This window comes from Neopsephotus bourkii, unplaced genomic scaffold, assembly GCF_033783945.1.
Source record: "Neopsephotus bourkii isolate Nb327-2 ecotype Australia unplaced genomic scaffold, CSIRO-AGI_Nbou_v1 NB_1768, whole genome shotgun sequence".
In the NCBI taxonomy this organism is placed as follows: Eukaryota; Metazoa; Chordata; class Aves; order Psittaciformes; family Psittacidae; genus Neopsephotus; species Neopsephotus bourkii.
The window spans coordinates 7,535,677-7,557,668 of record NW_026902242.1 but is presented as its reverse complement, the minus strand read 5'-3'; the positions used below and the strand labels follow the sequence as shown (position 1 = coordinate 7,557,668).

At 42.8% G+C, this 21,992-nt stretch overlaps 2 protein-coding genes across 2 annotated transcripts in view; both read left to right on the top strand.

The window, feature by feature from the left end:
• Nucleotides 1-21,992, top strand: part of PLEKHB2 (pleckstrin homology domain containing B2) — a 472,273-nt gene that overhangs the window by 154,794 nt on the left and 295,487 nt on the right. The window lies entirely within an intron of this gene.
• AMER3 (APC membrane recruitment protein 3) overlaps nt 1-21,992 on the top strand; it is a 36,183-nt gene that overhangs the window by 3,499 nt on the left and 10,692 nt on the right. Inside the window, exon 2 of the mRNA XM_061379044.1 lies at nt 4,086-7,136. Within this exon, the coding sequence (XP_061235028.1) occupies nt 4,107-7,118 (3,012 nt within the window). The 5' untranslated portion in view covers nt 4,086-4,106 and the 3' untranslated portion in view covers nt 7,119-7,136. The remainder of the gene's footprint in view (nt 1-4,085; nt 7,137-21,992) is intronic.

The window sequence follows — 21,992 nt, the reverse complement described above, 5'->3', positions numbered from 1 at the left end:
AGCGTGCTCCATAGGTAACATTAACAAAGAAAACACCCAGAGCCTACTGAAAACAGAACAACCTAGCTTTAGTAGACTACCTACCAGATTTTTACTTCATAGTGATTACAAAATGTATTTCCTTTGCAAAGGTGGAAATCAGTCCCTCATATGCCGTTTATTTATCCTTGTGGAAGAAGGGATATACCACAAGTTAAGCCTAAGAGGAGACCAGGGACAGCCAGTAGTGTAGCCAAGTGCATGGGTCAAGAAATCCCAGAGAAGATGGACCATTTGTTAAATGCCTAAATCATTTTTCATGGGATTTCACATAAGCACTGGAGGATAACTTCCCCTTACAGCACTTCAATATGTTTCTAACTTCACTGGTACCACTTCTGGGTTAGAGATAAAACTTGTGTCACTGCAGAGAGAAAAAAAAAGGTATCGTGGTATAGTCCATTACAACCAAAAGTGCTAAAAGTACTAATAGATATAGAAAGAGAGTGGCATTGCATAAATATTTCTGTTCTATATTTGGAAAGCAGCTTACTGATAATGGATAGCACATGAGGATGAAAAGGAACTCACAGGATGGGAAGTTACAAAACAGCATCTGAGATGACTTTGTTAAAAACCCTGCAGGCTCTGCAGTCAGAGCTGATTGAGATCTTCCCCTTCTTGGTGTTCATTTACTTAATAACATTTTTAATGGGGAAGATTCCTGAAGCTGTGCCAGTGTTAAAACAGAATAAGCAGGATGACACAATGAAATAGATACTAATTAGACTGGCATGAATCCTGAAGGAAATGGGAAAAAGAATATATAGGATTAGAGACATTAAACAGAATACAAAGTTGGTGACTGTATGTATATTAAATTTTAAAACACAAACAAAAACCCTACACCTTTTCTTTCTTATCAGGGGAAACTCAAAAAGTACAACAGGGTACTGTAAGTGTAGCTAACATTATTATACTACATATATTTTCAGTACAGATGTTATTCAGGCCATTTGGGCTTTCATGATAAAACTGTTCACCTAACAGAGAAGAACAAGCCTTGAAGTTTCTAGGCTCAGTTATCAAACTATTTCTAAACCATTTATCAAACTGGTAGTTCATTGTGTTTCATATCAAGGAGACAGAATTCAGATCAAAGATTTCTTTATTCAAAATATTATCTAATGGCATCCAGAATTCTTAGTTTTAACAATTTTCATAGTTGACAATAAAACAAATCCACCTTTAAAGCCTTTTGAATGTTCCTACAGAAAAATTTTCCAAGTATGCAATTTCCTACAAAAATGACCCTTGATTAATACTCAGAATGGGCAGAAATAGCTGTAGGGCTTCAAAGAGTCCTCCATAACATTGTCGTAACACTAGCATTTGCCATTTGTCACAGATCTCTAAGTAGTTTCTCAGCAGCAGTACTTCCCACAGGGGCACAGTACCTACATCAACAATTGCAAAGGACTGAGATGTTAAGACACTTTATTTTGGGGATATTAATACCTGGTCTTGCAGCAGCTATTTCTGATTGTTTTCACAGTGCTGATGAAGTTCTGCACACTGAATTTCTTCTCAATCACACCTTGCTTTTCAGAAGAGGACTATAATCATGTCCCAGTGACCTATTTCTATATATGCAAAACAAGTTTCCTGCAGCATCAGTGAACTCTAGATACCTGACAGCGTAGTAAAATGTTTACTGGCTTTCATTAAGAAGGCACTGCAATACTCACATGCAGCTCCTAATGCAAATAAATGTGCCAACATCTCGATCATACTGATAGATGTCTACCTATAACCACCCTCCATGTTTTCCATAGCATCCATACTCCTGATGTTAAAGATTCACACCTTACCCTTACCTTTTCCACCTTTTGTCACTGACCTACATGTGCTTGCCAATATTGTTAATCACCTGCTAGACTGCAGTTTCTCTGAGAAACAGGGTGTCACTGATCTGGGGTAATGGTTGGATTTGATGATCTTAAAGGTCTTTTCCAACCTGGTTGATTCAATGACTTGCCTGCTGGGGACCTGCTGCAGGTGACACAACTCCCGTAGCCTTCAAGGTGTTCATTGCTCTGTGTTGCTGTTCACAGTAGCTCCTGGCAACTGGAAAGCCTCTGGAAGCTCCAGACAGCTGTTATAGTCCAAGGCACGCTAAAGACTGATATAAGTTGTACTTTCAGAGTGTATGAAGGCTAGGCTTGGTGCTGAATTTAAAATTTCCCTGGCTGTCTTTGTACTGTGTGTATGTCTGGATCCACAGATAGATCTAAGATTGTTTTCAAGGGAGTATTGGTAATTTTTCATTTCATCAGAGCAGTTACATATGGTTCGTCAAGGAATGCTAGAGACAGCATTGTGTTGTTTGTGTGTGGTGCAGAGCTCAGTGGCTCTAAGTGATATTTGTTATTACATCTAAACAATTCAAAACAAGATAAATTATTAACTGAGATTTCATTAAGGAAAGATCCAAGCACATTCTTTCATGAATAGGACCTGGAAACTTTGTCCTACTTCCCATCCAGTAAAAATCTGGTTTCTCTATCAGCTTTTAGGAAGTGCTTGCTTCTTCCCTGACCTACCTGTATGTAACTCCACAGGCTTACTCAATATTCAAGTTGATACAAGGCAGGAAAGGATCAGATCAGTCAATGGAATAACTGCTGGAAAACTGAAAGTGTCATGGCTAAAATAATTAATGACTAATTAGATTTCTGAGAACATAAACCAGATTCAGTACTAAACCATAGAGGCAGAGTCAAAAATTGGCATTGATAGAGGTAATAGAGTATTTTTGGAAACAGCTAAGTAATGCACAATGCAGATTCAATGTGAAAATGCCTTGTGTGCTACACCAGCCTTTCTCAACTGGAAATGACACTTCTGGCATAGTTAACAGTGATTTTTAGTGTGGCACTTTTGACGTTTTACAGTAAAAGCAGTAGTGCAGAAAAGGATGGATTATGCTCAGGAGGAAGCAAATGCAGTAATTCAGTTTCAGCACGCTTTCTGCAGTACTACCAAGGTTTATGGATTTTCTATTCATAGGTAAGGATCAATTTAACATAAAGTGAGCACCATATGTCAAGTGCTTGATCCATTTTCTCAGCTTGGTCCACCTTGAGCTCTTTGTCCTCCTCAAAGACACAGATTGAAGGACATGGAACTGTTGGAACAAGTCCAGAGGAGGCCACGAGGATGATCGGGGCAGGAGCACCTCCCGTATGAAGACAGGCTGAGAAAGTTGGGGCTGTTCAGCCTGGAGAAGAGAAGGCTGCGTGGAGACCTCATAGCAGCCTTCCAGTATCTGAAGGGGGCCTACAAAGGTGCTGGAGAGGGACTCTTCATTAGGCACTGTAGTGACAGGACAAGAGGTAACGGGTTAAAACTTAAACAGGGGAAGTTTAGATTGGATATAAGGAAGAAGTTCTTTACTGTAAGGGCAGTGAGGCACTGGAATGGGTTGCCCAGGGAGGTTGTGAATGCCCCATCCCTGGCGGTGTTCAAGGCCAGGTTGAACAGGGCCTTGGGTGAGATGGTTTAGTGTGAGGTGTCCCTGCCCATGGCAGGGGGGTTGGAACTAGATGATCTTAAGGTCTTTTCCAACCCTAACTATTTTATGATTCTGTAATTTATGAACTGCTGCCTCCGTGATGCACACACACTTGCACGTTTGAGTTCCTCAGGCATTGTTTTTTATTGATGCCTCTTCTACTTTTGGAATAGGACATCTATCTGGTTAAAAGCCCCCTTGAAATTATAACCCTAAACCCCAAACCCCCTCATTTCTAACAGACGAAATATTCTCTAGGCCTCAGGACCAACCCATAATGCATACCATCTTTATGTAACTTCATTGACTTACTCAATATTGCAGTTGATACAAGGCAGGAAAGGATCTTCCAACCATTACTAATGTACCTCCAGTTACTCATGCAATGCCATGACTCAGTGATGGCGACACTGGTGACAAGCCCATTCTATTAATGTTTAATACCCATACCTTTGTTGTCCAGTTGTTTTTGAAGTTTACAAGTGCTTGTCACCAACCTCACAATATTTTTCTGCTGCTGCTTTTGTTACAGAAACAGATGTGAAGAAGCAGGATGGAGCTCAAGAGGGGAAAGACCTTCATAAAATCCAGTGTGCAACATGAGAAAGGGCCACCAGTGCTCCCAGTTCCTATAAGCAAAGACAATATAGGGAAAGACAAAACAGCAGCTCTGGACGGAAACCAAAGTGTAGCGGAAGTCCGGCTGGCATGTTTGGCCACACACAAGAACTACAGGTTTTCTACCAGAGCAACAAGGAATGGAGCTGGTGACCACAGCCTGGAAAAATCATCTGGGTCCTCTTACAAACTTGTAAGGAAGAGTAAAACCCATGACTGTGTTGCTGAGGCAGACAAAACAGAGCACTGCAGCTCCAGCAGTAGGGCTTGTGAGGAAGGGTTTTCTGGAAAGGGTAAAGGCCGGCTTGTGAACAGCATCAGCTTTTCAGGGATGTCCAGCTCCAGCAGTAAGAAAGAGTGTGTGGTCAGCCCCAGCCAGTCTGCATGCAGCAGCCAGATGATCGATTACAGGAACTTTGTGCCACAGATGCCTTTTGTTCCAGCTGTCGCAAAAACCATTCCCAGAAAGAGGATTTCCCTCAAGAGATCTAAGAAAGGGCTCAGAGATATATTCCATATAAGAAAAAACAAACCAGACAGCCTCACGTTCCTGGTGGAGAAGGAGAAGAATCTGTCTTCTCCAGCTTGCAAGAGCGAGTTGTCCGGGAGCCTTGCAAATTACCTTTTCAAGTCTGGAGAAAGCTTTGCAGCTGACTGCTTGTCCCAAGACTGCTCAGACAGTGAACTGCAGTCTGACTCTTCCTATGACTGCTGCAACACCCTGTGTGAAGATGTTGCCTCTCTGAAGAGCTTTGACTCCCTCACCGGCTGTGGAGAAATCTTTGCTGATGAGAGCTCTGCTCACCTGGAGCTGGAAAACAGCAAGGAAGTTCTGCTGAGGCGAAGCAAGCACAAAGACAGCCCTGTCATGGGCTCTTTCCAAGGGGGGGTGGAGCAGCTGGCCTCTCCTGGCCAGAGTGAGACAGTTGAATTTGCAAAATTCTGGGATAACATCAACAAATCGGTGAGGCTACATCAGAGTGCTCTGTTTGACAAGAAGGTACGGAAGGTATCTGGTCCTGATGTGGAAACAGCTAGAAGCCAGGCTGGTGAGTCTGTGACAGTCCCCAAAGTGTTGCCTGATGAAGACGGTGACAATTCCAAAGAGAGCTCCACAGAAACAGGAACGCCAAAAAGTGACAACCAGGAATCCATATCCACAAGTGATGAGGGCTACTATGATTCATTCTCTCCTGGACAAGATGATGAAATGAAGGAAGCTCAGACCCCTGGGGTCCCAAGTAGATTTCCAAGAGACAGCTACAGTGGAGATGCCCTTTATGAGCTCTTCTATGACCCAAATGAAGTAAAAATAAACTCAGTCTTAGACGATGACCTGTGTGCATCTGAAAGCTTTTCAGAACAAGCCGTTGAAATACCTTTGTCCATTTACAGCTTTCATGTTGGAGCTGAGGAGAACATGGCTTCCCAACCGACTCTAGACATTATCAGCCAGGGCTTTTTCCACAGCACATGGAAAGGCAAAGAGTGTTTGCTAAAGCTCTGTGACACTGAGCTTTCCCTGACCATGGGGATAATAAACTGGCTGCGTAAACATGCAGGACTCGTTTCCTCCCCTGACTCTCCTCAGAGTGCTCACTCACAGCCAGAAAAGTCTAATGATTCACCAATCCCAACCAACCCCAGTCCAGAGCAGAAAGTGAGCATAGAAGCTCAGCAGGAGAAACCAAGCAAACAAGAATCGAATGCATTTAACCTATGTGTGCCCTTGGATGAAAGCAAGAACACAACCCAGGCTTCCTCAGAAAACATTGCTGAAAGAGACTACAGCCTAGACTCTTGCCCAAACACATCTAATCTGGATTTCCAAGGAAGGGAAGGGAATAGCCACAAGGATTCACCTACAGCACCTGGGAATGTGGGAATTACCAGAGCACCAAACTATGCACCACAGTCACTGGATAACAATCTGCAGACATCTTCAACTGAGAATGAGAAGATGACAATTACAGATGGATGTGAGACATCCAGAGATAAAACCCCACTGCCAGAAAAGCTGAGCAGAGAGAGTGGCTTTCAGAGCTCTGAAAACCCTCTGTTAGATGATAATAATGAAGTAGAATCATGTTACTCCTACAAGACTGCTGCAACTTCACTCCTGGAACCCCTTGAGAGGGAGGACAGAAATAAACCAACGTATCACTCTGTCTCTATTTCCTGTGACAAACCGCTGCAGCCTCTGACTCTCAGACACTTTCAGAGTTACATTAGCCCCACACCAACAGAGAGCAGCCCTAACATAGTGCAGCTCTTAGAGCACTGCGTAACACACGTGGCATCATTTAAAATCAACTATGAAAACAAGCACCTGGAAGACAAATGCATTGGGAATGAAATGAACAATATCATTCATAAGATATCTCAGTACAAAAACAAGTTACTGCTGCAAAATGAATGCAACTGCATTGCCCAAAATCCAGAATACTCCAGTATTCCCAGCACAAACCAATGCAACTATAAGACAAGTTCTCAGTCCGGCAGTCTGTATCATTGGAAGCAAAACGGGGAGCAAATTTACTCTGAAGATCAGAAAAGTAGAGCAAAAATCCTAGACAAGGTCACTAGAAGCAAGATGAACTTTGAATATGCCCAGCTAAATAATCAAGCACTCTGCTGTTTAAAAGACATTACATTTGACCTCAGTCCAAGCGACTGTGCCCCTGCTACAACTCTTAGTAGACCAACATTTTTACCTCTCTTTAAATCTGTCTGCTCAGACATACCCGCTACTTTCTCGCAAACTTCATGCAGCTCCACCATCTCTTGTGCTGACCTGGTGCAGCCCAAGGAGCCCAAGCATTGCAGCCCAGGGCTGTGGAGTTATGCAGAGACTCCCTGCAGGGGCATGGCTCAGCTGAGTGCTCTGTCCCCTCACCTAGAGGCATCGACCCCAGACACAGAAGTGACAGGGAGGAACCACCAGTAACACAACTGCATTGAGAAGGTGAGTGCTTAGGGGAGTTTGAAATCAAAGGTGAAACAAGTAACAGTTGGAGGCTGGTATCTACTCAGGATTTCTTAGTTTCATTGTTTCTGACCTTCACTCCACCCTGGTAGTTAAGAGTAACTGGAATTTAAATTACACAAACCAGAAGCCTCATATAGCAGGTATCACAGTGAATGAGTCTCACAAGTCCCATACAAAGGCTGAAGCCCCATCTTCCACTAAGGTGCAGCAGTTTTCATACTAGCTGAAGCAGGCAAAAATTTTCCTTTCTCACTCCAGTTTGGAACAACATTGGTGGATATGGGCTGCTGGCCACAGACTGCTGCCAGCTTTCAGCTCAGATTTCTCACTACCAGGTCGTGAAACCCTAGAATCATAGGATGGTATGGGTTGGAAAGGACCTTAAGATCATCCAGTTCCAACCCCCTGCCAAGGGCAGGGACACCTTCCACTAGACCATGTCACCCAAGGCTCTGTCCAGCCTGGCCTTTACATTCCCAGAAATGGAGCATTTCCCACTTACTTGAGCAACTTGTTCCAGTGCCTCACCACCCTCACAGTAAAGAACATCTTCCTTGCATCTTAACTTCTATACATCTTATATATAGAAGATATGTAGATATATTTCTTATATCTGTAACTTCTTCAGATTATATCTAATCTGAACTTCTGTTGAAGTTTAAACCCATTACCCCAGTCCCTGATGAAGAGACCCTCTCCAGCATTCTTGTAGGCCGTCTTCAGATACTGGAAGGCTTCTGTGAGGTCTCCATGCAGCTTCTATTCTCCAGGCTGAACAACCACAACTTTCTCAGCTTGAATCTGGGAGAAGCTCCAGCCCCTGAGCCTCCTAATAGTTATTTCTGAAATTAGAAATTCAGTGAAAGCAAGGAAAGGTTTGTGGTCACAACCAGTGTGTGTAAGAAATCAAGTGCCAGGCACAGCTTTTTAGGATTAGAACAGCAGATCAATGTATGCATTGCAGTGGTATTTGTAATTTGTTGGGAATATTAATCTACAGGGTACTGCTAAGAATATCCCTGCCTTCACAGGGTAGGAACACAAAAGGATTCTAATTCTGAAGAGTTGGGAGAGTCATAGAGAAGGGAGTCATAGCTGCATGGCTGTCAGAAGTAAAAGACATATCACAAATAGACATTCCTGGACTTGGGGCACTTTCCAGTGCAGAGTATGATATGGCAGCTGCTGTATGCCACCATGTGTCAGCACTGATATTACCTGGGATGTCAGTATTATTGTTGATATTATAGTATAATAGCAGTTCACATGCTGTCACCTGAGTCCCAGAGAGGAGGTAATTGAGTTTTTCCAAAAGGGATCTGCTGATATTCAATAGAGGTTTCTCTATTTTATAATATAGATAAAACATGCATACTCATAAAGTGACTTTGAGGAATGGTCTCCTTTCCAGGAATCAGTTCACTACAGACTTGCTGCTTTTTACAATTTCCTAGAAAATAATTAAAATACATTTAAACTGGTTAAATGAAATGGCTGTGGTGACAGATATAAACATTGCCATGTGACTGAGTTTCCCTACCCAGTTTCTTCTTGCCTGCCCACAGTGACAGATGGCCTACAGGTTTGCCGGAAATCTACATCTTTTGGAAGGTCACTCAGGATCTTTTCCTTAATCAGGGGGGTGGTACTGTAAGAGAGTCAATAGATAAACATGGTGTTATCTCCGAATCCATGGAGACAGACAGCACTGAGAAACACTCCTATGCTGGACATGACTGTGCAAACCCAAGAGCTTACACATGAAGAATGCTCCCAGATTCACTGTGAAAAAACTCAGGAGCTGTGAGAGAAATGGCAGATCCAGAGGTGGGTTCTGCTTTGTTCCTCAGAGCAAATGCTGCATAAGCAACTCCAGTGCAGCCCCTGTTCCTCCCATGGACTCCCAGGCCTGACCTGGAGGGGCTGGGAAGAAGGCCAACTTTCTTGCCATTCATTACAAGGCAAAGGAAAAGCTGATATCAAAACCCATTAAAATCTCCAGGTTTTGTCACCCCATCCCTGCATGTCCCAGTAACCACAGTAACAAATGAGCTGATCCTCTCTGCTCCAACCAGTGTACAGGGCTCCGCTGAGCTATGTCTGGTCTCCAGGGCTTCTCTACCCTCCTGAATATACACAACTGTGATGAAGAATGATAAAAGAAATGCCAGTCCCAGCTCCTTTTCCATTTCTCCCTTCCCTGGCATGTTGGAGAGAAATTTGCAAAGGCCTCATATCTGAGCTTACCAGCAATTTGAGCCCTGATGGTAAAGAAACCCCACTGGCAAATAGCATCTTTACATGAGGATATATTAGAGTTATGTAGAACATGAAATTACCTGTAGGAAGTGCAATGGAAGGCATAATTTTCATGCTATGGTATTAAAAGGCTGGGACTTGGGAAGCAAATGCAGTCCATCCCCTGAATACGGGGAGGACTCCTAGATTTATATATTTGTGGACCCTCAGAAACCAAGCTGCATAAAACTGTGCTTTTCAACTGGATGTTTTCTGGTAGGAAACATTCTCAGCAAGGGAACACTGTCCTAGAGCAGTGCACTGGGATGTCTTTTCCTGACAAAATCTCTGGAACTGATCAAACAGACACACAACACTGCACGTCATAGCAACTGGACACAGGTAGAACAAAGCACTCTGTGCAAGCAACAGCATTTCAGACCACTGAGCCATTTCTACCACTTAAAGGGGTTTGAAGTACATCTTCCATTCAGTGGTAGATGTGGCAGAGCAACAGAAACCAAGTGTGCCCCCAACAATATGCTCTCACTTCATTCAAATGCAGAACGGCCAAATGATGTACCAGTTGAAGCTTCTGGATGTGTTTCAGTGATAGCACTAAAAGGAATGAATTGCAATAAGCTTGCCCTCAGGTCAGACAAAAACAGATAACTGTCAGTCAAAGAGCGATTGCCATAATGGCTAGGGCAGCTGTAGATAAAAGAAGACAATATGGCATATGTGATTGCCGTTATTAAGGAACTGAGATTCAGAAGCAAAAGCATGGCAGGCAGGTTAGAACTAGATAATTTTAAGGTCCTTTCAACCCTAACTTTTCTATGACTCTGTGAAAATACAGCCTAGATACTGCAAAGTGACAGAGGAATGTGTATCTGATCCTCACCAAATGAAGGGCTACTTGCAGCCTAGGCAATTTCTTAAATGCTTTTTATTTCCTCCTGGTTCAGCTTCATTCCTTTTGTCTTAAGTAAGGTTGGATTTCTCCCAGAGAGATACTTCTCCATCTGCCAGGTATAGGGAAGCAGGCTGCAATATCTGGATTTGCTAAAAAGGAAAAGCAAAATGGAGCCTCATCTGCTTACGGGCAATTGTCTGATAAACTATGGCATTATTTCTTGAAATGGACAGAGAGATGCCTTAATAGGTAAAAAAAATAAGGCAGAATCCCTCTGCACACAGCAGGGAAACAGTACAGTAATACATTCAAAGCCTGGGGTAAGAAATCCATCCATTTCCATGCTCCTTCCACAGCATAGCAAAGAGGTCATCTCTAAGTCTCACATGATGAAATGTAAGCCCAATGAATTGCAGAGACAGCCAGCACATTTTCTACACTGGAAATGCCTCTGGCTCTGAAACATACACCTTTATAATGTGAGTTGCTTAGATCCATCCTGCACTGAACCAGCTATTGAAATCTCATCTGACAGCCCACCAGCCACACACATGATTGTACATATGTGGCTCCTGTTCATACAAATGCATCACAGAGTACAAACATCCTGTTTGTCACATATGGTACAAGAGAGGCAAAGAGCAGAGAGACAGGCCACTGCCTTTACTAATATATTTGAGTGCTAGCCACCATGTGCCCAGATATGTGGGGTAAATGCTAGATTAAACTATTTTATCCTTCATTAAACACTGTTGCTTCTGGACATGGTTCTGTTTCACCATACTATCTTCACGGGACTTTGCCATCAATGCTTACTCCCCAAAATCAGAATGCTGTCAGGAGTAAGAAACGTTCTTGCCAGCTTATTTGCTAGAGAAAGGTTTTTCAACATAGCTATCAGCACAGATGATCCCTTAAATGGCAGATGCACTATAATGTTGTTAAATGTGTTTCATTTTAAAACTGGAGAGATTGATTTGCTGCTTTACCATCGATTGCACTAAGATGGTTTCCATGGAAACAGTCTTATCAGGACTCTAGTTTTCCCCTGTTGACAACAGTACAGAAAGCTAAATTCTCATCTTCATTGCACCAGCATAAATGTGAAGCCAGGGGAACAATTCCCAGATTTAACCCTGAAAGTAGAAGCTGGCTCTCAGTCTCTTTAGGCTTGAGTTTGAGATTATGCCCCCTTGAGGGGGATAAGCAATGGTGGGAAAGAAGAAAAGGGAAAACACTTTCTGTGGACAGCAGCATGGGTGAAGGGAGAGGACATAGGAAACAAACACAGGGCCTTTGTATGAGAAAGAGGGAGAAGTCAAGGCAGAATGGAAACTAACTGCTTACTCACAGGCTTTGTGTCTTGCCCGAGAATTACAAAATCACAAGTCAGATTTTGGCTATAGAAACTTTTTAATTAACTGCATGTGATTGGGCCAATTATCACTCCACTTGTTTAAATGAAAGGATGGACCAGTTGTTACCATTCTGGAGAAAACCTGCTTCACTTCTGTCTTACTGTGATGGGCAGGAAAGCATAAGGGTGGGAAGAAGGGGAAAGTGACAGACTAGTATCCAGTTAACAGAGCCAGCTTCTTTTAAGCAAGAAGACAATCTCTTGCCCAGTCTGGAGTACAGTCGTAGAGACACTGAATGCAGAGTAGAACCTCAGCTCAAGAATCATAGAATAACAGACTAGTTTGGCTTGGAAGGGTCCCTAAAGCCCACCTGCCACAGGCAGGGACACCTTCCACAAGAGCAGGTTGACCCAAGCCCCTATGTCCAACCTGGCCTTGAACACTGCCAGGGATGGGGCAGCCACAACTTCTCTGGGCACCCTGTGCCAGCGCCTCAGCACCCTCACAGGGAAGAACTTCTTCCTAATGTCTAATCTCAGTCTCCCCTCTGTCAGGTTAAAGCCATTCCCCTTGTCCTGTCACTACAGGCCCTTGTTCATAGCCCCTCTCCAGATCTCTTATCTACCCCTTTAGGCACTGGTAGCTGCTTTAAGGTCTCCCCTTAAGGAGCCTTCTTTTCTCCAGGCTGAACCAGCCCAGCTCTCTCAGTCTGGCTCCAGAGCAGAGCTGCTCCAGCCCTCACAGCATCTCCATGGCCTCCTGTGGTCTCACTCCAACAGCTCCACATCCCTCTTGTGTTGTTGCCCTCAGAGCTGGATCAGGACTGCAGGGGGGGGGTCTCCCCAGCGTGCAGCAGACTGGGGAGAATCCCCTCCCTTGACCTGCTGCTCACACTCTGGGGATGCAGCCGAGGACACGGGTGGTTTCTGGACTCAAGCTCACACTGAAGCTGAGTCATGGCGAGCTTCTCGTCAACCAACACCCCCAAGTCCTTCTCCTCATGGCTGCTCTCAGTCCATTCTCTGCCCAGTGTTTGTGCTTGGGTTTGCCTCCATGCAGGTGCAGGACCCTGCACTTGGCCTCGTTGAACCTCATGAGGTTCACAGGATTAATCATTCAGGATGAACAAGAAAGGGGTGGGGGGTGGGGGAAATCAAGCCAAGGTGCCTTCCGGGCTATGCTATGCAACCAGGGAGGTGCTTGCAGAGAAATCAGTCACAAAACAAATTCCATCTGATTTTGGTAAGGATGGGGAGGGAGCCTTATTTACAGCAGGAGACACTTGGGAAAACACTGCATCAGAAATTTTTACACTTCCAGCTTTTCCAGAAGACTCTGCCCTCTGTTTTCAGCTGCACTTTCAGGAAATACGTGATTGGGTGTTAGCCTTAATTAACCCTGGTGCAGCTGCAGTTCTGAAATAAGGAAAGGTGCTATTTTACAGAAACATCAAATGGGGCTTGTCAGTGGCAGGAAAAACACTGAGGAAAAGGAGCAGCTCTTCCGTCTGTGTAATTTAAATAGAGGATGCTGCAATTTGTGGCTCTTGGATAAATACCAGCAAAATCTCCCTTCCTTTACCCACCCTTTCTTCCTTCAAGCATAAAGGAAAGTTGGGTTTTGCTCTGAAATAAGCGTTGAGTAGACTGTTGCTATAGCAACCAACTCCCTGAAACCTGTTCATAATGCAGATGGTGGCCTAACACCCTACAAAATACACCTTCCAAAAACCCCATGTTCACAGCTTCCTGGGAAACAACTGAATGTTTTTACAGTGAGTTTACCTGATCAGGGCAAGGCTGGTTATGTTAGTTTCCAAGAGGGATTATGTATTAGGAAGCAGTTTGCACTGAGATAGCAAAAAGATGCCAGGAAACAGCAGGGCTGCAATTTAAGGCTTTTCTAGGCTGTATTTCTTAAAGCTTCAATCAATAACAAGATAGTGCTTGAATCATCTCAGGTCTCAAAAGTACTTTTTAATGATCATCTGTAAGATTTCAAAACACCTAATTATAGAATGAAAGATCAGTTTGGGTTGGAAGGGACCTTAAAATCACCCAGTTCCAACCCCCCTGCCATGGGCAGGAATGCCTCACACTAGACCAGGTTGCTCAACCTGGCCTTGAACACTGCCAAGTATGGAGCATTTACTACTTCTTTGGGCAACCTGTGCCAGTGCCTCACCACCCTTACAGTAAGGAACTTCTTCCTTATATATAATTTGAACTTCCCCCGTGTAAATTTAAACTCACTCCCCCTTGTCTTATTGCTACGGTCCCTGAGGAAGAGTCTTTCTGCAGCATCCTTGTAGTCCCCTTCAGATATTGGACAGCTCCAGTGCAGATCAAAAGCTGTTTACTTCAAAATCATGTAATAAAGCTAATAAATAATTTTTCTGTTAGAGAAAGGCATATTAGTTTTCCCTTCTGTGTTTATTAAAGATGACAGCTACACTGTAGAATTGAGTGCAGTCCTTGAAACACAAATTTAGAATGGATGAGGTCCATTTAAAAAATGACATTTATTGCTGACTGAGGGCTGTATGATGCAAATGACAGAAATCTGAAGGCTTTATGTTATGAAATTTTATAGTGATAAACGTATGCACAGAAACTTAATAGGAACAATTCTTTCTATTGCTCCCTTGACCTCTGTACCTTACACATTTCATATTAAAGATAGTCTACCCATCAGTGTATATAGAAATTGTAATGCTCTTGACCCATGGGGGTTTGATCAAGTAGTCAGAAGTCGCTCTCCAGGTTCCTTGTAGGCCCCCTGTAGGAACTGAAAAACTGTTACAAGGTCTCCCCTGAGCTTTTGCTCTTTATTGTCTCAATTGTTCTGCCAGTCATGTTCTAACATCTTACAGACCACTAGTAACTTCAGAACCCCAAACTACAAACTGGTGCTCTGCAGTGTCACAGTATCACAGTATCACAGTATGTTAGAGATTGGAAGGGACCTCAAAAGATCATCTAGTCCAATCCCCCTGCTGGAGCAGGAACACCTAGATAAGGTTACACAGGAACGTGTCCAGGCGGGCTTTGAATGTCTCCAAAGAAGGAGATTCCACAACCCCCCTGGGCAGCCTGTTCCAGTGTTCCGTCACCCTCACTGAGAAGAAGTTTCTTCTCAAGTTTAAGTGGAACCTCTTGTGTTCCAGTTTGTACCCATTTCCCCTTGTCCTTTCATTGTTTGCCACTGAGAAGAGCCTGTCTCCATCCTCGTGACACTCCCCCTTTATATATTTATATGCACTAATAAGGTCACCCCTCAATCTCCTCTTCTCCAAACTATAGAGACCCAGCTGCCTCAGTCTTTCCTCATAAGGGAAATGCTCCGCTCCCTTAATCATCTTAGTTGCCCTGCGCTGGACTCTCTCCAGCAGGTCCCTGTCCTTCTTAAACTGAGGGGCCCAAACTGGACACAATATTCCAGATGAGGTCTCACCAGGGCTGAGTAGAGGGGAAGGAGGACCTCTCTCGACCTACTAACCACCCCCCTTCTAATACACCCCAGGATGCCATTGGCCTTCCTGGCCACAAGGGCACAGTGTCGGCTCATGGTCACCCTGTCGTCCACCAGGACCCCCAGGTCCCTCTCCCCTACACTGCTTTCTAACAGGTCGTTCCCCAACCTATACTGGTGTCCTTCAAAGGCCTCCAAAAACTCTGGATTTCATGATCAGAAGAGGAAGGTTCTGCTTTTCTAGTAACCTTACAGTAAGAGCTTCTTTTTAACTTGGTTCTACGCCTTACCAGTCACTGTTACCTACTGTAACACCATTCCCATTCTGCTGCTCCTCTTTACGCCTTAACTGTATTGTAGGGAAGCGGTATTTTTGCAAAGCCAAATCCGATAGTTCATTTTCAGCCTAACAGCCAGCAAATACCAGTAGGAATTTTGAGTGATTTAAACTGATAGGATACTGCTCTTAATACCTGCGGGATTTCCTCAGAAAATCAATTTCACTAATCCCCATAATGCGTTTGCTCATGTGAACCATGCTGCACTGAGCTGCATTGTATCTCCAGAGACCAGCAGGGGAGGATCCTTCCCTGACCTGAAATGTGATAGCATACAGATATACTATATACTCAACCTACACCAGAAGGTATGCTGTCTTCCTTTATTTACCAAAGAAAAGAAATAGAGTCTGTAACTGTTATTGGATACTAAATATTATTGGCCTATTACAAGTAGCAGAGTGACCTTAGCTGTGTTTTGACTTCTCTACAGGTAGATGAATCATTTACAGATAGATGAATGAACTTCCAAGTGACCCACACTGTCAGACAGTGCTGGCAAGAACGAACCAACAAACAAACAACACCCCCTCCCCAAACTCCCAACCAGTATCCATTTCTTTATCTAACATTATACCTTACATTCTATCAAAAGGAATGGAAAATGAGGCAATTCATATGAATGGACATAAATGATCTGACTGGATACAGACTGTAACTATGATTTTCTATCTAGCAAACAAAAATCTTTATGCTGAAAGTTAACAATGAATATTTACCCTAGTTATATAATCGAAGGTTTAGAGATAAATTCTTGCAATGTACAACCAGGCTCCTTTAGGTGTGCAGGTTGAAGCTACAAACTTTATTACCACCATACAGAAAAGACCTCGGGGCATGGACAGGAGACAACCGTAACAGAACAGCTGGGTTACTCTTCATCTGTACCAAGAACCAAGCAAGCCAGTGATGAGCAATCAAAAATGGAGGAACACAATCCCCAGCAAGCCAGAACCACTTGGCTAGGGCAGGAATGTTGTATACCAGATGGCCCTTTTGGCAATTCAGTAAGCCACTGCTGCGATTCCAATGTGGAGGTGGTGGCCAGACTGCCTGCACCAAGCTACAGTTGCTGTAGCTGAGCTGACACTGAGGAAGGAAGTTAAAGGAATGTTGCAACCTGTATAATCTTAAAAGGGCCATGAACATTTTTATGAAGTACTGGTATATGGGAAGCCTACAAATGAAACATTAGCAACAACCTAAGCAGAACAATTTAGCTCTCTGATAGGCACTTCTTTCGTTATATTTCTCAAGATTGCATACTTCTTTCCTGCATAAGCCCAAAACACACATGCAGTGTGCAAGACAGTTGGTCCTCCCCAGCCAACACAACATTTGTTTCTGCATTCCTGAGGCAGAGGTTTCTTCAAGTGCTGGCAGCTCTCCATTATTTTGACATTTCAGTGCACTAGGAAGACCTAGATAGTGGAAAACCATAGCTAATATGGGCTCTTGGGAAGGCACTGCAGTAGGATCAAACATTTTTTGCATTGAAGTGTTTCCATCTGGCCTGGCCTGCTTTAGCAGCTAAGAAACCCAGACAAACCTACATATTATGTGAGCACAACATCACACACAGCACATTCCCACACATTTCCACTGCAACGCACCTGTGTGCACAGTAAGTTTAATCCACATTCTGAGTAACAGCCCACAGATCCTGGATCATTAACTGAAACTGCAAGTCCCCTGGCCTCACGCTGCATCAGGGAAGGTTTAGATGGAGATGAGAACAATTCCCTCCCGAAAGGTTGCTCAGGCACTGGAACAGGCTGCCCAAAGGAGCGCTGGAGTCACCATCCCTGGAAGTGTTAACACAACATGTAGACAAGGCCCTTAGTGCCATGGGTTAGTGGTGGCCTTGAAAATGCTGGGGAAAGGGTTGGACTAGATGATCTTAAAGGTCTTTTCCAACCTGGTTGGTTCTATCATTCGCTGAAAACTGCTGTTCACTACAATGCACAGGCCCTGACCTTCCTTGCACATCCCCTTTTCACTATCTGCTTCACTGCCCAGCCATCTCATAGATTCTTCTCGCTAGCATGTCTGGGATAGAGTGGGCACAGACCTTGTCCAGAGAATCACAAGGCTCAAATCTGCCAAATTATTCAGTCTTTGAGGCCAGTTCTATTAATAAATGCACTGTTAGACACTGTGATTTCTGATGAGATGCTACATGTGTTAAAAGAATGAATGCTTCGTGTAGCTTCCAATTAGCTGGGAAATGTTTTCTGGTTCTTTGCCTAGGACTTAGACAACAGTAGCATTGTTAGCAATGAACTGCCACCTACTAATGTTGAGTTACAAGAACTAGTGGTTTAGTAAATTATCACTGACCTTCTTATATTATTTAATTACTCATGAAGCTTTTGAAAAATCCTGTCAAAAGGTATTTAAAGTTTATAGAAATTGGGACAATGTGCATTTAGAATAGAGGAGTTTATTTGCGACTCTATGGCACCAAACTATTGTACAGTGAAAGAAAAGACAGGATTCCTAAATATGGTTTGGACTGGCTTCCCCATTGGTCTGTAACAAATCAGTTCAGTAAAACCAGTCTTTTTAAAAGAAAGAATTGCCTTTTTGCAACTGCAGACCTTAAGCACTCTCCATTAGGATGTGGTGCCAAATCTTCTTACATCATCTACACCTCTTCACAGTTCTGTGCTACTGCCCTGCATCTTCTGCCTCTTTCACCTTTCTTAGCACCAATTTCATTCTGCAGGAGGGGGAAGAGATGCAGGCCTGAAGATAACGTTGCTAGAAGCAGCATTAACTCCATGTGCTGCCCCCGTAACAAGGTTGCAGAGAGAACAGTTCCTTATTCACTTCCCTCTATCTTTTCTGGACACTTAACTGCCAGGAAAGTCTTCCAGTAAGGGACTTGCAGACCCTCTGCTGCTGGTGCTGGTGCATCTGCACTCCTCTTAACTATATGTGTCTTTGCCTCAGAGCAGAGATAGCACCTCACCCTTAGCCTGACCTGCAGGCATTGAGATTTTATTTAATCAGCTCTGCTAATCTATAGCCAGTGTTCTGTTATCTAATGAGAACATCATATGGCAATCATCCAGAGAACAGAAATCAATAAAATTCCCCTAACGGCTACTTATTACTCATCGTGTCACACAGAAATCTACTTAGTGTTAGAATTAAAGGCATAAAAATTTAAAGTGAGCACAGTACAATGGTGAGTAATGGCCCAATACAAACCATTTCATAGTTGAGTGAAATCCTACTATAAACAGAGCTTTCTTCAGCACCCAGGAAGAAAATTCTTTCGTCAATTAATGGCCTCTTATCAACTGAAGACTTAAAACCTTGCTATTGAAGAACTATGCTTTCAGACAGGAGATTTCTGACTTTTTACATACACAAAAGTCTATGGTAACATAAATATCCAGAGCAGCAGAATCTACTGCAAAGATTTTTACTAAGTTATTAATTGACACACAGGTACTTCTTTATGTTTTTGGGGCATACCTGAAAAATCCATCTCAGTGAAAATAAAAATATGTGCATTCATCCAAAAAATCAGAACAGTTCATTGCTATAACTTTAGGCTGTCTTCACTTTTCCACTTGTGCAATTCCCGTATTACCGTACAGGGAAGATAATAGATAAAATCTTGTCTTAGAACAATTTCCCATTTTTTCAGGTATGCTTTCAGATTTCTTTTGCTTTGATTGGCAGAACTACTAATTTCCCCAACTTTAACTGAAAATGAGAGATTTCTGAAGTGGCTTATTTAATGGGCAGTGGTGTTACATCTGCTTCCTCAGTTCCATTTGTGACCACTGATTGATCTCTCTTCATGCAGGTTTCCACATTTAAAGTTTTTACTGGTAATAGGCTAAACTCCCACCTACTGAGCAATGCTAAAGATCAGTCCAGTATTAGGGAAAAATATAAACCAACCAATGCTCTCTCAAAAGACTGCCTGTATGGAAAGGGAATACCTGGATGGCCAAGAAAAAACATTCCACAGTATTATCAGACATTGGCAACATTTCTGGGTCTCACATTCATATTGGCAAATTTCCAGTTGGCAGAGCAACTCTATAGGATCTGAAACAAGACAGCAGCAGAGCAGCCTACATCAATGACTGAAAAAGGAAAGGCAAGATGACATGGAAATACTGTCTTTTCCATTCAGTGCAGTGCTGGGCACAGCCTGAGAGGAACTGCAGGTAACTCAGCTGCACTTGTGGTTCCATTCTTTAATTCACCTCTGTCTTGGGCTTGCTTTTCAAGCAGGTCTAGTAACACTAGTAGTACCTTGCATGTTTTCCATCACTACCCAAGCAGATCTGCCTGGATTCAACAACTGCGGCTCACTCTACCATACTCCTGGTAATAACTGTTAGCAAAAAGACTTGCCAGTCTTCACACAGAGATGGCATGTTTAATGTTTTACGTGAGGAAAAAAAAGCAAAGTGTCTAAGAAGTAGTATGTTAAACCAGAGAAGGGTTTGAAGAATGTCTAAATTAACATGAGGTACTCAAATAGTAGAAAAGCCAAGGATGGCTTAACTTCTCTGGCACTGTACAGGAATCTGTAGGAGATGCTCATCTCCCTTTAAGAGGAAGGGAAATGAACTCATCTCTCAACATAAAATCTGCTCCACAGTTCACAGTCCTTGTGATCTGTTGTACTCCATCACTGGCAATGCAAACTACTCAATCTGACAAGAACTTAAGAGTTACAAAGCCCAAAGGAAATAATTTGGGCATTTGCCTTTTGCCTATCCTGAGGTGTTTACTGAGACATGTCCTGGACTGACTCATTATTCTTCCTTCCTGTTTTTCTAAGAGGCTGCTGTTAAGTCAAACTCCCCGTAAAGTCAGTTCTAAATAACAGGGTCATAAAACTTCAAGAACTTACTACAGTCCAGACCAATTGCTGGTTTCATGTCAGGAACGCTCCTAAAGTTAGCACAGGAAGATTTTCTTCTTCCCCACACCATGCAAGGCTGACAGCTACATTTATCAGATTCCCAGCTCTGACAGTTAAAAAAGAAGTTAGCTTTCAAAATTAAAATTGCCTCCTTCAGCAATATAAAGGCAGTCACTCAGCTAGTTAAGGTGTAACTCTATATTTATCTTTCTAGTTCTCTGCATGACAGATACTGAACCTAAAAGCAAGTTTTGAAAATAGATTTTTAAAATACATACCAAAAAATATTTAAATTATTATAATAAAATCTTAGTTTTATTGGGATCACAATGTGCCTTTTTATCTTCTCAGAAGATAATTCAGGTTCTTTAACACAGAAAAGCACAACCTATTGCTGGAGTTCACCTAATAATATAAAAGCCAAAAATACAATGCCAGTACTTTAGAATCCTGCTGTTTAGAAACTGTCTTTAGAATCACCCTACCAAACTAGATCAGTGAGAAACTGCAAGCTCGAAGCCTAAGACCTTTTCTTTTATGAGATCATGCAGACTAAAATTTACAGTCTTGTGGGCCTAAATATAGATTTGAAAAGAGGATCCAAAATTCTGACTCAGCCTATAGATTTCAGCTGTACATATTCCACTGGGTCCCACTGTCAGGCTATAAACCAGGGAAATTCTAATTACATTAGTCCAGAAATGAAGGAACAGTTGAAATCTTCTGCCACTGAATTAACTGCAGGCAACAAGGAAGGCATTAAGCAGATCAGCTCATCAATAATGGAATAGAGAGACTTTCAGCACTAAGTAGGTCAGTGGTACATACTTCTGTTTTACCCTCAGATAGTCACTCAGCAGCCTACTCACAATGAGCTCAGACTGGCTCCTTTCTCTTCTTAACCAGACAGTCTTAAGCATCACAGAATTTACCAAATCCTCCCATCCTTGTTGAGAGCTCATGATCTGAAAATGATGGGGATGGGATTGAAGCTGGATAGTTGAAGACTGTCATTGGGAAGGTTGTACTGAGAAGTGCACTGATATTGTTTGTTCTGTATCAGCTAGGGGTGTGCAAGGAGACAAGTCAATGTGGCTGCTAAAAGGTACAATTGTGCATAAATCTAATCCCAATTTACTGTATTAAATAGAATGCCTCTCGTCAACAGACATTGCAGAGACTGTTGTGAATCCATGAAGATTTTTCCAGAGATCTGAGTAGGTTCTAAATCAAACCTAAACATGCCTAAAACATGCCATTTTGAGATAATTACATGAAGCAATACTGATAGCTGTGTTACTTTTGGTTCTTTGGCTCACAAATTGCCAACAGAAGAATGGAAACTCACCCTTTTGGAAGTCCCACTTTTACACAGAAGCTTTAATAAATGAACTTGAATAACTTCAGTTAAAGCAAAGTTGCTCTTTCTTCTAAATTGTTGCCAAAGGGATATAAGTACAAAGCTGCCCAGTCAGCCTACCAGATACTTGCTGAGCCTGTGCATTTTCAATCTGATAGAAAAGGAGATGCCCAGTTCAAAGTCAGCATCATCCAGCTGCACAGGAGAGGAGCAAAAGCAGGAATGCAGAAGCAACTGTCTATTCAAAATTC